General features: G+C 55.4%; 1 protein-coding gene across 3 annotated transcripts in view; it reads left to right on the forward strand.

Annotated features, from left to right (window-relative positions):
* The window catches only part of LMO1 (LIM domain only 1), a 40179-nt gene that overhangs the window by 519 nt on the left and 24537 nt on the right, over positions 1–15123 (forward strand). For 2 of the 3 annotated variants that reach the window (XM_046016350.1, XM_046016347.1), the window contains exon 2: positions 4328–4587. The exons of the other annotated variant lie outside the window; for it this stretch is intronic. In XM_046016350.1, coding sequence (XP_045872306.1) covers positions 4563–4587 — 25 coding nt within the window. In that variant the 5' untranslated portion in view covers positions 4328–4562. The remainder of the gene's footprint in view (positions 1–4327; positions 4588–15123) is intronic. 3 annotated transcript variants of the gene reach the window in all.

Raw genomic sequence — 15123 nt, forward strand, 5'->3', positions numbered from 1 at the left:
GCCTCGGCAGGCTCGGGCCGCTCGGCTGCTTCCCGGAAGCGCGGCGCTGGGTGTGCGCGCGGGCGTGCGTGCCGGGGTGCTGGGCTCAGCCTGCGGGTTCCTTAGCGGGGCAGGGAAGTCACCCGGGCCGCCGGGGGCCCGCCAGCCCTGCACGCTCTGGCCGGGAACTTTCTCTCTGGCTCTTGCGGTCTCGCAGACACTGGGAGCGCCTTTGCGACCCGCGCCGCCGCGGGCTTCCTCGCAGTGCCCACAGCCCCCAAGTCTCCTAGGCTTTCTGGGTGTCTGCACGCCCCCCCTTTCGCACCCGACTGCGGAACGCCTCCCCTAGGGGATACCCAGAGAGCCTGCAGGCACACCCGCACGGCCTGGGGGTCCCTCAGATCTAGAACTTCACAACTGCGGAATGGGTGACATTGCTTCACTCCTGACAGCCCCGCACCCCTCCGCCAAGTGTGTCCGGAGTTGCCCGGGGCTAGGGTCGGGTCCTGTATCCAGAATATCGGGGTCAGGGGGGCGGATTTACCTAGAAGCTTATGAAGTTTCAGCTTCATAGTCCTTTGATGGTCATTTTGTGTTAGCAGGCTCGTATTCCTTTTCTTAAAGAGCATCCCCAACCCCTAAATTGCATAAGTGAGCTTGGTTCTGGAAAAATCTGGATCCACGCCTGAGTCCAACTCACAGCTTTCCCACTGTAACTACCAATCTGCAAGAGAAGGCACAGCCAGGCTGCATAGAGCCATTCCCCCCGGGCTAGGCAGTTCCTCAGTGCCTGGGGGATGAAGCCCTGAACGGGAGGCTGGGAAATTTGAGGCTACGATGCAGCTGCTGGTGTGCAGTGAAGGGTCTGGCTGCCTGACCTCTCTCTCTGGCCCCACTAGTCCCTTGTCCCAGCCTGCCAACTCCCATCGTGGTCATCAACTGTCCTGCTTTGCCCAGAACCAGCTGGTTTTAGCACAGAGAGTCCTGCCTCCTGGGAACCCCTTCAGTCCTGGGACAAACCAGGACGGTTGGTCAGCCTACATCCACACCGTTCTCAGAGCTGTTGTGCAGGGGTGGCTTGGCCTTCATCAGGAGGGTGACAGAGACTTGCTTCCTGGGGGAGCAGATTTGGCCTAGGCCTCCACCAGGCCTAACAGATATAACTGCAGCTTCCTCGACAAAGGAGGAAAGTTTGTCAACTTCTCCACTCTAGGTGATTGCAAATTCCTGTGTTTAGGCTGCTTTTGTGTTATTGGGGGCAGAGCAGGGCATCTGAACGTGGCCAGCAGGCGTCCTGATTGTACTGCAAAATCTGTAGGGTCACTCTGTCCTGTCATCTGTGGCAGCCACTCCAAATACCTCTGTGAGCTTCATCTGTGAAGCCAGCTTGTAGACCCATCTTGGAGACAGCTGCACTGTGTTGGAAGCAGGGCCCTCAGGCTGAGGCACATCTGACAGCCTCCACTGAGTTCTGGAATATCTGGTCTGCCCAGGCCCTAGGGCAAAGAGTCTCCCACCCCTCCCCCACCCCACCCCCTCCACCTCCCAAATCCAGTCCAGGAACCCTTTCCTCAGGACTTTCCTGCCAAGTACAGGGACAAACTGCTAGGACCTGCCCCAAACTTTGAAAGGCAGCCAGTAGTACCCCTTTCTCCTCACCATAACCTGGGGGCTGATCAGCTGCTGGTCTGTCTCTGCTGTCCCTAGAGGCACCTCAAAGACATTCTGGAGGACTCTTGGCAATATTGACCTGAGAGTACATGCTCATTGCCTGTGGACTATGTTGGGTGCAAACCACCTCCTCCAGCCCCAGAGGATCTGAGGATTCCACTCTGGTGTTGTGAGTGTGCCTTGGGACCTGGAGACAGCTTGGGTGGGGTTAGGCCCAGGCACAGGACTTACCTTCCCGGCGGGCAATTCCCCATGAGCTAAGAGGGTGGCTGCTGGATGGGTGAGGCTTATGTTTGGCTCTGTCCCTCCAGTGGCCCCTTCCTGGCTAAGAGCTCCAGTCATCTAAACCCTCCAAGACTCGCTGGGTAGCTCTGTAAAGTGGAAGGCCTCTTCGGAGGCCCTTTTCCAGATCACTGTGGGAGCTCGATGCTCACAACTGGGGGTGCAGAGAGAGCCGGCTGTGGACACAAGCAGCCCTTCACACACAGTGGTGACCCCCTGCTGACATACCCTCCTGCCTCTTCAGCCCATGGCTCAGAACTCCAGGCCTGCTCCCATCCCTGAGGTGGGGTACAGGGCGCCCGACTCCCAGAGGGATGCTGGTGGGATGGCTGCTAACTGGGTAACTTGGAGGCTTGAGGAAGCTGGTGTTGGGACAGAGCCCCAAGCCCAACATGAGCAAGAGAGTGGGAAAGTGCCTCCAGCTAGTCAAGTCCTGGGTTGTGGGTCAGGGCCAGACCCTTGAAAGGGAGGAGGACCTGGCCCTGGGACTTGAGAGTAAAGCCGCAGCCCTCATGGAGGGAATGCCTCCCCATTCTGAGGGAAGGCCCACAGAGGCATCTACAGCCAGAAGCTACCCCTTGCCAGCCTGTTAGGCCCATTGCCTGTGACACTGTCTGGCCCCCAGCTCAGGCTGGGGTGACGGGTTGGTACGAAATGAGCCCGTGGCCAGCAGAGTCAAAGCCTCCCTCACGCCCTCGGGGTGTAGCTCTGGCTGCAGTGGCAGGGGAGAGATCAAGCTCACAGTCCTGAGGGACAGTGAGGCTGAGCAAAATGATATACTTAACATCAAATATACTCAAGGACTATTAGGATTAAGTATTCTAGATGAAGGGGAAAGCGAAACCCTCTGAGCTGCGGATGAGGCATCTCATTAGAAGCAGCCTCTCTTCTGTTTTCTCAAAGCCTGACTTCCCCACTTAGGCTGGAGGAAGATGGGCGGCAGCCCCACTCCCCCATTCCCACCCTTGCTAGGCACTCTGCTTTGGGACCTTCCGCTGGCTTCAGGGGCACCGCCTGGCCTCCAGGTTTCATGTATACTCAGTAAGTCCCCACAATGTCCGGGTGCCAAAGTTTACAAGGCATGTTCACAACCATTAGCTTATCTGACTCCCACCACAACCTTGGAGAGCAGCGCAGGTCTCCCATGTCACAAACAGGGAAACTGAGGCCCAGACAAAGTGATTTGCTAAGGTCCACCATTGGTAATAGGCAGAGATGGGATGAAATCCCAACTGGTGGTCCTTGCCTTCTCCTTGCCTGGGTCTAGTCCTCAGAAATGTCTGCCAGGGATAAACCTCTGACATGTCTTTCTGAAGCCCTCCTTGACCTACAGAAAATTGTTAATATTTCCATCCTCTCGGAGCACGGTACTGTGAAGGGGGAAAAAAAGAAAAAAAAAAGCTCTTGGTATTTAAGAGTGGCCTTCCTAGTCTAGGCAGCCTGGCGCTAACCCCAAGCTCTTTGGGGAGAAGTAGGGTTCGGGAAGAGAGGAGATGAGCTCTGTCTTCCTTCCTGCCTCCTGAGGTATAGAGCAAGGATTTTCAACTCCGAAATAGCAGGAATCTTTTGTTCACTGTGGTATCATCAGCGCCTTAGAATACTACATGCTCAATAAATAGTTTTGGAAGGAGAAAAACCTTCAAGGCCACACTGTGCTTGCTCAGAGAGAAGCTGAGACAGGATTCTGCTCCCTAAGGAATTAGGATGCTCTTGCTCTGAGTGGGGGGCTGCGTGCTGGGGTAAGCCTGATGCTAGTTTGTACCCTGCAGAGGGCTAACTTTGCCAAACAATCCGGGAGGTAACAAGAACGCTCCGGCAGAGCTGGTAGGAAGGGAGGGTACGAGATCAGAGAAAGATCGCTCGGCTGGGAGGGCGGTCAGAAACTAAGGCTGACGGGATGGGAGTGGAAGGCAAGGGTGGTCCCCCCGACAAATATCTGGGATGAGGACCCTGGGTGCTGTGCAGAACCAATCGCCGAGCCAGGGCCGAGCGACCTCCAGGTGGTGCTGCGGAGCCGGGCAGCCGCGCGTCTCCACTCCCCATTAACCCGGGAGGGAGGGGGGCCTCGGGAAATGTGTGCATTTATTCAGTAGCAGAAGTGCAAACCTCATACATTGAGGGAGAAAGGCAGCGGGAGACGGCCGCCGAGATTCCCCCATCTCTTTGAATATAATTTTAGATTGAGATTCAGATTAAATCCGAGGGGAAAACACTTTATGAGGCTGAAAGCTGTGTCGTTGCCAGAGCCAGGGTTATGAGCTATCAAATGCAATTACATTAAGACAGATTATACTGGGCAAATTGAGCCATTTAGAAGGTGAAAATCAAAGAAACGGCTCTGATCCTCTCTTCCCCCTTCTCTCTCCCTCTCCCTCTCTCTCTCTCTAAATTACAGTTCGTAGTTCCTTGCAATTCTGAGGCACAAAAGTAGGTGAGACTGCTTTTGTATCTGCGAAGTGCTTCGCTCCTGAATGTAATTCTAGCTGAGTGCAATCTAGGTTAAGAGCCGGACAAGCGGGTAATTAGAGCCCGCTCGCTGCCCGAGGACCGGCCGCCCCGCCGAAGCGCGCCCGGAGTCGGCGCCCTTCTCCCGGTCGAGCCGAGCTGCGGCTGGACACGGAGCGCCCGAGATGATGGTGCTGGACAAGGAGGACGGTAGGTGGCGGGCGGCGGGTCGACGCCCCACACCCCCTCGTCCCCCCGCGGTGGCGCGCGGGAGCACACGCCGGGACGCACACGCGCCGGGGTTGCCAGGCTGGAGGGGTGCGGGGGGCCGGGGCGCGGGGGCGGCCAGGTGGGGCCGGGGGAGGGGTGAGTGAGCCGGAGGGCGGGCGGTGCGCCCGCAGCGTGGGGCTCTGCCGGGACGCGTGCAGGCTGGGGTCCCCTCGGATCTGGGCGCAGTGGCGCTCCGCGAGTGGCGTCTCGTCTTTGCGGTGGCTCCTCTCACCACAGCCATCTCCCTCACGCCGGCTGGGTAACCCGAGAGGACGCCAGAGCTTGCGGCCAGTGGGCGCACGGGAAGACCATGCTGGCCCCGGGGTGCCTGGCGAGCGAGGAGAAGGCCTGCCGGCCCCTGGGGAGACACACGCCTCCTGTGCTGGCCCACTGGCTCCCGGTCCCCTGAGCGCACAGGCAGGAGTTTGGCCCAGAGGAAGAAAGTGTCCCGCCACCGGCTAGTAGCACTGTGCAGGCAGGTCCTGGAGAGTGGCATGAACCTGACATGGTCAAGAGCCTCAGTGCACCCCAGAAGTCAGAACACAAGGCCCATGGTTGCTGCAAGCCTCTAGAAGATGGTCCCATAGAGCCCAAAGCCTTCCTGACTGGGAGTGCCCTGCAGAAAGGGTCCTGGTGTGTTCAGGAGAGGTTGGGGCTCGCAGCCCACTTAAAGGTAAAACCAGGTGGGTGCCTCCTGACCCAAACGCAGAGGCCAGTGGCCACACGGTAGCTGTTCCTTGGTTGGCAGGGGCTCTCCTTGCCCTATAGGTGATGGTTGCCTGGTGTGTTGGTGCTGTAGGGAGATGAGGATAGAGTTGTTGGCACTCTGCTGTCACCTGATTTCTACTGGTAAGGAACTGAGGTGGTTTGCAGCATGTCACCAGGAATCCTCTCGGATTAACGGTGCTGGCCATTCTCTAACCTTCTACTAGTGAGTCTCCCTTAGGCCTGTGCTCTCTGCCCACCAGGTCAGTGGTGTTACTGTCATGGTCACTGGGTGAAAATTCCAAGTTAAGTGACTTGCTCAAGGTCACACAGGATGTGCACTTTGCTGCTACCACAAGATGGGGCTCCTAGCCTCCCCACCAGCCGTGAGACCTCCATCAGGGAGGGTCATTTAAAGTGTCTGGCCTGGGGGTGGCATGTGGGGCAGCCTTGAAGGCTGTTTCTCAGCGTGTATACAGTAAGAGAGGAAAGGGGCGACTAAGTGCTTCTGGCCAAAGGGATGCATTTGCGAGAGGCTGGCCAGGGTGTGACCTCCATCTCTAGTATGCTTGTAGCTCTTTGGGGCCCTCTCCCAGGATCCCTATGGGGGACCAGAGGACTAGGCTTCTGCAGGTGTGTACAGAATGACAAGGAGAAGAACCTGGTCAGGCCAGACCAGGAGGGAAGAGGCATTTTGTTGTGAGCTCACCCAGTTCTCTCAGAACAGTAATGCCTCAAGCTAGCCTTCACTTTCCCTCTTGGTAAGATGAGGGGCTTGCAGAAGCCAGCGCAGAGGGCCCTTCCTCAGTGTGTGAGGGTACTCTCCTGACGGGGAGATGCGGAACTCAGGGTGTGTCTTTAGCCGTGGCTAATTGGCATGCTTGTTCCCCAGGATCGAGCCAGAACTGGAGAAAACCCAGGCCCTGTCCATGGGAGGCCTCAGGCGGGGAGATTGGTCTCATGCAACAGAATGACCCCACCACTGCCACCTAGGTCGTGCTCTGTGCAGGCACCCCAGAGTCCCTTTGAGCTCCGTGTGATACTCCAGATTTTCAGATGAGCCCTGAATAGGAATAGATACCTGGAGATCATTTTAGCCAGTCTCCTGCCTCCAGACGGCAGTGCACCACAGCTGCCCTGGGCATGCATTTTTCCCCTAGTCTCCACCAGATCTGCAGAGGAGAGCTCATGATGCCCCCCAGTCCCTGGTTCAGTTTAGTCGGAACAGAGTGATGCCTCCTGCAGTTCATACCACTGAGCCCTGGGGCCCAGAGCACCAGGAAGGTAGACAGCTGGGGTTCCGAGGAGCCGTCCGGTTCTTGTCCTGCTCAGCTCAGAGGTGTCCTCCAAAAGCAGTCTTTCTGCTCCTACATCTGCCCTCCACTCCCTATTAGAGTCTGGTCTCCCCTAATTCCAGGAAACCCCGAAGGTGGCACCTTCCATTGGGGAAGGAAGAAAGACTCTGGATCGACTCACCTGTCCGTCCAAGCCTGCTGCTTAATTTCTTCCTGGAACTTATGCCCTTCCAGCAGGCAGCCCTCTGGGCTAGGTGGCAGCCTTGCCCCCCAGGGCCCCCAAGAAGCATGTCCCTCCAGGATGCAGCACCGCACCCTTTGTCTGCCTGCAGCAGGGACTCGGGGCCCTTATTAACCACCCCCAATGCCTTTTCTCCACCTGACAGCATCTTATTGGAAGAGGCCGGGGCTCCTCTGGTTGAAGTCAGGTCTGCCAGCTGCCGAGGACCAAAGCTCTTGCTCTGCTGGGCTGCAGGGCTTTCATGTTGCACTTCTGAAAGATAATAAAATATCAATCGCTTTGCCGTAGCAACGGGTTTAAGAGACTTTCTGAAGTATTGAATTGTCAGAAAAAATTTTTTTTTTTTTTGCTTTTAAGCACAGTACATTATTAATAAAGTAATCCATTAGGTCGAGCAGTGAAGGGCCACCACAGAGAGGAAAGATCTGTTTTGCAAATGGTTAAACTTCTGGTTTTAAGATTAATTGCTTTCATTTGGACGCTTGCTCTTGGCCTAGCCATCTCCACTTTACTGGAACTCAGGGTCCGGGCTTTCTAGATGCTGTCGGGCCTGCCTGTCAGCAAAGGAAGCCCTGCTCCAACTTTCCCGGAGAAAAAGCTCTTCTCTCCCTGGCACGGGTGCTTGAACTGGCACTCGGCTGGGGGCCTTCCGGGGAAGCTTGTAGGTCAGGGAAGCAAAGGGCACTCCTGCTCTGAACCAGATTAGCCCTCAGGCCATTGGAGAAGGAGGCTTGAGTACTCAGAAGCAGACAGCAGAGGGTCCAGGCAGCCCCAAGAACAGGGAGAGCCTTGGGTTGTGGTGGACTGGGCAAGAGGGGATGTTGCAGGCGCCCTCTTGGGGGTGCTGGCCTGTCCCCAGGTGCGTGCTGGAGAAAGGCAGGTAAGCTGCCTCTGCCAAGGCCCGTAGGAAGACTGGGCTGCCCACAGGAAACAGCAGGCGGGTTGCAGAACTAAACACCAGACATGATTCTGAGAGCATTTTGAATAAGTAAAATTGCCTAAGGAGAGTGGAGCTGGCCTGAGGAAGGCCAGACAGTGAGTCTTCAATTGTTAATGACTGCTGCGAGTGTGGCCTCCACAGTGGACCTGGGTGACCTGCCAGGGCGGCTCTTGGCTATTCCTGGGTACCAACCAGCTTTTGCTTGGCCGTCAGCAGGACCTCCTGGGCTATCCCATCATGCCCTGGAGTGCAAAGAGTCCCCAGCGTCTCTCCCGGCAGAGTGTGGCTGGGACCCTTCCTGGCCCCAGAGATGGAGGCAGGGAGTGGACCATGATGCTTGTCCACTCCAGAGACCCCAGCGGGGCGGCAGAAAGGCAGAGCCCAACAGGCACCGCTGCCTGCTGAGGGTGTGTAAAGGCCTGGTGAGGCCAGCATGCGAGCACCCGGCCTGACACCTGCACGGGGCCTGGAAGAGGAGGGTCCCCATCTGCAGCGCCTGTGGCAGCGCTGGCAGCAGCTACCTCCAACCTTTGGAAATGAGGCTTTACAAATCTTGAACAGCATGTACGAGCTGCTTACCTTTCCCGCCCCAGTTCAGCTGGGCGGAGAGCCTATAGAGACAGGTCTCCCTCACCCCCTCCCAGAGCCTTGCGTAAAGAAGCAGGTGCTTCTCTCTGTTCCCCGCTCTTCTGTTCATTTGCCCACACAGAGCACTAAGGGGGTGGGGGGCGGGGGACAGGGAAACAACATAAATTGGTCTGTCGTCCAGAATCCATGTCTCGCTAATGTACCCAGATTAACTCAACTGTAAATTGTCTCCTTGGATGGCAGTGTCTTGCTAAAAGTTTCCCATATGATTCATGATTTGGATTGCTTTTAACGGCTATTGGCTAAGCAAGCCGGTGACTGTACAAGGTGATGCAATTGGCATTAGTGAGGGGAGGCACGGGAGCGTGTAATGCAGTCAATACTGCATTAACTACTGATGCCCAATTACAGGGAGTGGGAGAGAGCCTTTCAGGAGCATTAGGACTGGGGGAAGCTGAGATCACTGGCTCCCGCTCGCCTAAAAGCTTCACCCTTTGCATGCCGGGGCTTGGCGCTATTGTGGCCACTCACTTGGCCTCTGTGGCTGCCTTTCTGTCTTACTGTCTCTCTCTCTTTCTGGACATGTCCCACACGATGCTTTTTAGCACATGGAAATATGCATTCTCCCAGAGCCCAGGCCTGCCTCTGGTCCCTCAGAGAGCTGATTCCCCAACCCAGCCAGTGTCCAGAATCAGACCTGGAGGCCACCCCACCCACTCCCATTTAAGGAGCCGCCCAGCAGGGCCCATTTGTGAGCAAGACCAAGAAGGGATTTATTTCGGTCTCTCTCCCCTTGGGACAGACAGATGATGGCCAGTGAGCATTGGCGGCCGCCCCTCTGTGGTCACGGGCAGAGGAACGTGAGGTTGGGCCTTGGCACGGTAGACTATGGGGCACGGTTGCCAGAGTTGGGAAGTGGCCATGGTTGGACAGGACATTCTCTGAGCCTAAGACAGAGCTGGGGAGCCTACTGGGGGCATGGCCCAAGCCAAGATGGGGTCTCCAGCAAACGTGGGCTGCCTCCAAGGCTGCCTCCACCCAGGGCACAGCTGCCCCCAAGTCGCCAGCAGGTCAAGGCTGTTGTTCAGACCCACCTCCAGGGCCCAGAGGAGCTCCCTATTGGGAGGGCCAGCAGACAGGAAGGAGTTAGAGAGCAAGGTAGAGAAAAGGGCATCGGTGCCACAGTGTGCCAGGAACCCGTGGGCTGGCTGCCACCTCCGCTGTCCTGCCAAGCTCTGCAGGTCTGTCACGTCCACTGTGGGTTTGTGCCCCATGCCCACCCAGTGCTGAGGTTGCTCTGCCTCTCTACCTTCTCATCTCTACAGTGAGAACAGCTGCATCTAACTGGTTGGGGGGCTAATTAGGATTCAATGAAATGGAGTCCATGTATACACTTGATAAGCCAGGAAGCCTCCTGCCTGTGTGAGGTGACTTTGTGCTCCACCAACTACCCTGTGATCAAATAATCTGCTGCCCGATGTGGTGCCTTGTTCACTCACTCTCCCTCTTCCATTTATCCATCATGGCCATTGATCACTGCTGTCCAGGAGGGACGCTGACTTCACTACTTACCACTACTGGCCAGATTCCCCAAGGCAGGTAGCGTTGTAGGAAGAAGCCTCTAAGACCTCTGCAAGCGTTTCCATCTACAGGGGGACAGGCAAGGCTGAAAGTGGGTAGGAGGGTTGCCTGGCTTATGTAGGGAACCCAGGGTTCCTTTCAGGGTTCTCTGCCCAACTTCCATGTCCTCTAATCCTTGCCCCGGGGCATGATGAGGCTGGGTAGTAGGAAAGTCTGATCAAGAGGAACATCACCTGTCCTCTTGCCAGGTGCCCGAGTATCCCGGTTGTGGCCCCAGCCAGCCTGCTGACCGCCCGCAGGACACGGTTCCATCCTCACATTAAGTTCTGCTGGCAGGTGCTGATGGGCACTAACCTGGCCCAGGTCTTCCGGGACCAGTGTAGCCCCAGAGATGCATATGACGTGTAGCCCATCCTGCCTGCCCGCCCTGCCTGGAGTGGAAGGACAGCTGAGGCACGGAGGGCATCCTCCTTTCCTCGGGCTTAACTCTTCCCGGTGCTGCTAGAGTGAGTTTGCCTGGCAGGCCTGCATGCGGGATAGGACCACACCAGTGGGGTCAGCTTGCATGGGCCTACGAGAGCTGATCTGGCACATCTCTCCCCCACTCTTGAGCTCAGTGGCATTACACTGGTAGCGGGAAATGAGCCGTGGGGGGAATATTAACCCCATGGATGTTGAAGGAGCCCAGGCAACCTGGACCAGCCTGCTCGCTCCTCTCACACCCCCTGCTTTTAATTCACCCCAAGTTGTGTCGGCCACTGCGGACGCCTGCCTTAGACAAAACACAAAATGAATATGCTCCAACAGGACACCAGCTTATTACTAGGTAAGGTGGATGGACTCTGAGCCTGGCCTGGAACAGACCAGGTTGCCGGGGCAGCTGTCCCAAAGAGCAGGCCGGCTGGGTCATGTTGCATCAGTAGCTCCTGCCTCCCGCCTCTTCCCAGCTGAACTTCCTGGGGCGGCCTGCTGTCTCCAGGCACAGCCTGCTGGCATGATTCAGGAGACCCGGGTGCTAGTCCCAGCTGACTGCGCTGTGACTCCAGACAACTTACTGGACCTCAGTTTTCACATTCTGTAATGGGAGCAATACCTAACTGGCACCTAATGTCCATATACACTACTTGATCAACCAGGAAGCTTCATGCTTCTGTGCAGGGACCTTGTTCTCTGCACAGATACGGTGTGATCTCTTTGGCTTCAGCCTCCCAGTCTTTAGGGCTCCTATAAACATACTTGCTATGGTGTCACTGAACCCTTGCTGGAAACTGAGGCGTTGTGCTCTGCACGTGTATCAGTAAGTTATCGCTGCATAACCATCCATCGGCAAACTCAGAGGCTCAAAACAAGCATCCATTTAGCTCTTGAATCTGTAGGTCAGTGCTCTAGGCTGGGCTTGGCTGAGCGGTCTGTCGGGTCTCAGCTGGACTCTCTCGTGCCTGGCAGACGGCTGATCTCCTGGACGCTGGGGGTACGAGCATCCCTTGTTGTCCAGCAAGCTCTTCTGGCCTGTTCTCATAGTAGAAACAGGTGAGGAGGGAGAGTGGAAGTACACAACGTTTCCTGACTCCTGGGCTTGGCTCTGGGAGGCTTTCGCTTCTGCCACATTCCTTAGGCCAAAATAAATCACAAGACCAGCTTGAATTTGGGGGCAGGGTGGGGGTGGTCAGATTCTGTTCTTAAAGGGAAGAGGTGGAAAGTCACATTGCAAAGGGCGTGCATACTACCAGCAGGAGGGGTAGAGAATTGGGGCCGTTTCTGTACTCATTCCACCAAAGCATCTTCCACGTATGATCTCATTGAATACCCTGAACCACCCTAGGAAAAAGCCACGCGTATTATCCTCATTTCACAGATGAGAAAACTGCCATACAAAGAGACTGTGTAATTGGTCGCGGGTCCCACGCTTGCAAGGGCCAGAGTTCAGGCCATCTTACTGCAGCAGTGTGCTCTGCAGCCTCCCTGTTCCCGCTGTTGGACCTGGAGATGGGCGAGAGGGAGAGGGGGTGGAGCCAGCAAGAGGATGCCTGGGGACAAGGGGTGGGAGGCTGGTGGTCAGGGCAGTTCTTCCAGGGGGCTGCCATTGGATGGCAGGCCCGGAGGGGAACCACAATGAGGTCAACCCCCACTGCGTCCTCCGGCTTTTCCGCTCTGCCCTGTGATGCCGCTGGACAGGTGGAAGGGGTGAGCAGCTCCCGTGCTCGCCAGAGCTGACTCAGGCCTGGGTCTATATGCAGATACAGCCAGGCAGGAATCAATTCATTGGTTAGCCCCTTGCCTCAAAATGGGGTGGTAAGTGGGCTGGTGAGAGGCCTGTGTACATTCATAAACCAGCTGATTGAAAAGCAATATTTCAGATAAATACAAGCCAGCGATCTATCAGTGGTTGTAATAAAACCCAGGCTTCAGGCTGTGATTTTATTTTGAAATAATAAGAATTGCTTGATTCTTTTTACTTGAGTTACCATGGTAATTCCGGCGTGGAGCAGTGTTATATTGATTTAGAAAGTGGACAGTAATATTTCTTTTGTGTTATTCTGTTTCTAGGCCTTGATTTCTAATTTCCACTTGGAGATTACTTTTATAAATTTCTTAAGTCCTTCCACTTTTTTTCCTCTCACAGTATAATTTTCCTCTCATACGCCACTATGTTCTGAGCTTATTGGTTTGCTCTTATTTTAAATTAAACTTGCTGGTTTCAAATATTGAAATGACATCTTTGTCTGTGTCTGTACTTTGGTTTAGCAAAATATTACAGTCTGACGCTTTCTGCTTAATAATTTAAGGGAGGCATTCTGTCGGCCCTCACTGGGTGCTGATAACTTATGACTCAACCAACACAGGCCTTAAACTCCTGACATTTTAATATTGTGTGGCGGGAGCGGCTGCCCCTCTGCTTGGAATCTCAGTGGAGAAAAACCCGTGTGGGAGGGAGACCTGTTCTTCCCACGTAAGAGGAAGCAGCTCTGGCACGGGATTCCTGCAGCCCATGGCCTGCACCGGCTTTGTCCTGTCTCTCCCCTCCGTGAATCTTTAAAAACTCTCAATGCCTGATCCCTGGTGTCTGGGAAGGATTGTGTGGGGGCTGCCTATGGGTGCCATCCGATGCTGGATCTCTGTTTCTCAGCTTCCCCATTTGTTAAAGCAAGCGGAACTAGCGTGGGCTTTGAATCAGACAGACCGTGTTCACATCCCACCTCTGCCACTTACTGATTCTGAGTAGTAAGTTGCGATAGTAGTTATGACCCGTCAAATGGGTGTAGTCATTAACCGCCTTTTAGGTCAAGCCTTCGGTAGGCCATGCTCTTGCCGGTCTTGTAGACAGTTGGTATAGTTGCCTAAACTTCATCAGGTCTTAGTGAGGAGCAGGGGAGAAAGTGGAAGTAGTTATACCTTGAAACACTTCCTCTGCTCCAGACACGCATGGGGTTTGGGGCCCTGGCAGGATCGCTCTTTGGAAAGGAGCCTTGGCTTCAGGAGATGGGTAGGCTCTGCCCACTTTCCTGCCCACCCAGCCTGGAGCAGGGGTATCTGTCCTCTGGGCTCCTCACAGTACCCCACAGCAAGGACTGGACTCCTGAGGGAAACTCGCAACAATATGGCTTATAGGGCTGAAATGGGTCTGCAGGATGCCCCCTCTGTGGCCCGAGGAGAGGCCCCTGTCCTCTGTGGTATGTCAAGGCTTCGCTGACATGAAGACATGCCAATGCATATGTCTTCGCTACCTATGGCTGCGTAACAAATTATTTCACAGTTTAGCATCTTTAAACAGCACTCACTTGTTAATCTCGTTTCCGTGCGTCAGGAGTCCAGGTCCAGATTAAGCTGGGTCCTCTAGCGTAGACATTTTTTGCAGACTGTAATTAAGGTGTTGGCTGGGGCTGTGGTCTCATGTCAAGATTCATCTGGGGATTGAGCTTCCCAGTTCACTCATTTCATTGTTGGCAGGATTTGGTTCCTCCTGGGCTTTTGGGCTGAGGGCTTCCATTCCTCGCTGACTGTGGATCAGGGCCAGCCCTCATTTCCGTACCACATGGGCCTCTCCAACATGGCAGCTTGTTTCCTTAAAGCCATTGAGAGAGTGTCTGCTAGCATGCAGGAAATCACAGTCTTTTATAAGATGTGACACATCTGATCACAGACGTGACATTCCATCACTTCGGCGGTATTTTCTTCCTTGGGAGCAAGTCACTCAGCCCAGTTAGAACTCAAGGAAATGGGGGGATTACACAAGGTCATGAACACCAGAAAATGGGATCGTTGGACCCCATCTGAGATATCAGCCTACCGTGAGAGGTCAGCAAACTCTGGCCCCAGGTGGCCAACAGTGTAGCTGCCCCCAGAGAGGATGAAACATCAGCTCTATCCCCAGGAGGCCCATTGGCTCTGCCTCATACCACGGAGGGCCACAGATGTCTCAAGGCCCTTCATTTAATCTTCGCAGCCCCTTTGGGAGGCTGGGAGATCAAACACTAGCCCCATTTTGCAGAGGAGTAGGTTGTGCTCAGAGAGGGAATGACACTTGCCTAGGATAGCCCAGCAAGTTGGTCTGTGGCCGAGTTCAGATGAGAACCAGGCCTTCCGTGGGCCTGGGGAGGTAGTGGTAAAGGCACTCCCCGGCCTCCCTGGCCCTGGTGGTGACAGGCACTAGCACTGACTGTAAGCACACGCAGGGACCAGGGCCACATATGGGAACTGTTAGATTCCTCGTGTCACAGATGATAGGTTTGCGGAGGACACTGGGGCCCTGCCACGCAGCTCTCTGTTACCCAGAGGCATCTCTTCTCACTCACTGGACCCTGGGAGGAGGGGAGGGTTGTTCCTCCCTGAACCAGTCTTCCTGCAGCCATTAGACTGAGGCCTCAACCCCCTCACCGACTGTTGCCCGGCCAGGGGGAGCTGGCATCTTCAAAGTGGCCTGGGCAGAGACCACTTGAGCAGTTCTTCACATGGGAGCAGGACTGAAGGAGGCTTTCCTGTGGGCTGGAGCCCAGGGCTAGGAGCAAGAACTCCTGCATCCACAGCCTGGCTCCCGCCCCAACTCCCATCCCGGACTCTCAGTCTGTCCCTGGGCAGGTGCCGTCTGCTCTCTGGGTCTGTGCTTCGCCATTTACATTTCAAGGGTT

The sequence above is a fragment of the Meles meles genome, chromosome 8, assembly GCF_922984935.1.
Source record: "Meles meles chromosome 8, mMelMel3.1 paternal haplotype, whole genome shotgun sequence".
In the NCBI taxonomy this organism is placed as follows: Eukaryota; Metazoa; Chordata; class Mammalia; order Carnivora; family Mustelidae; genus Meles; species Meles meles.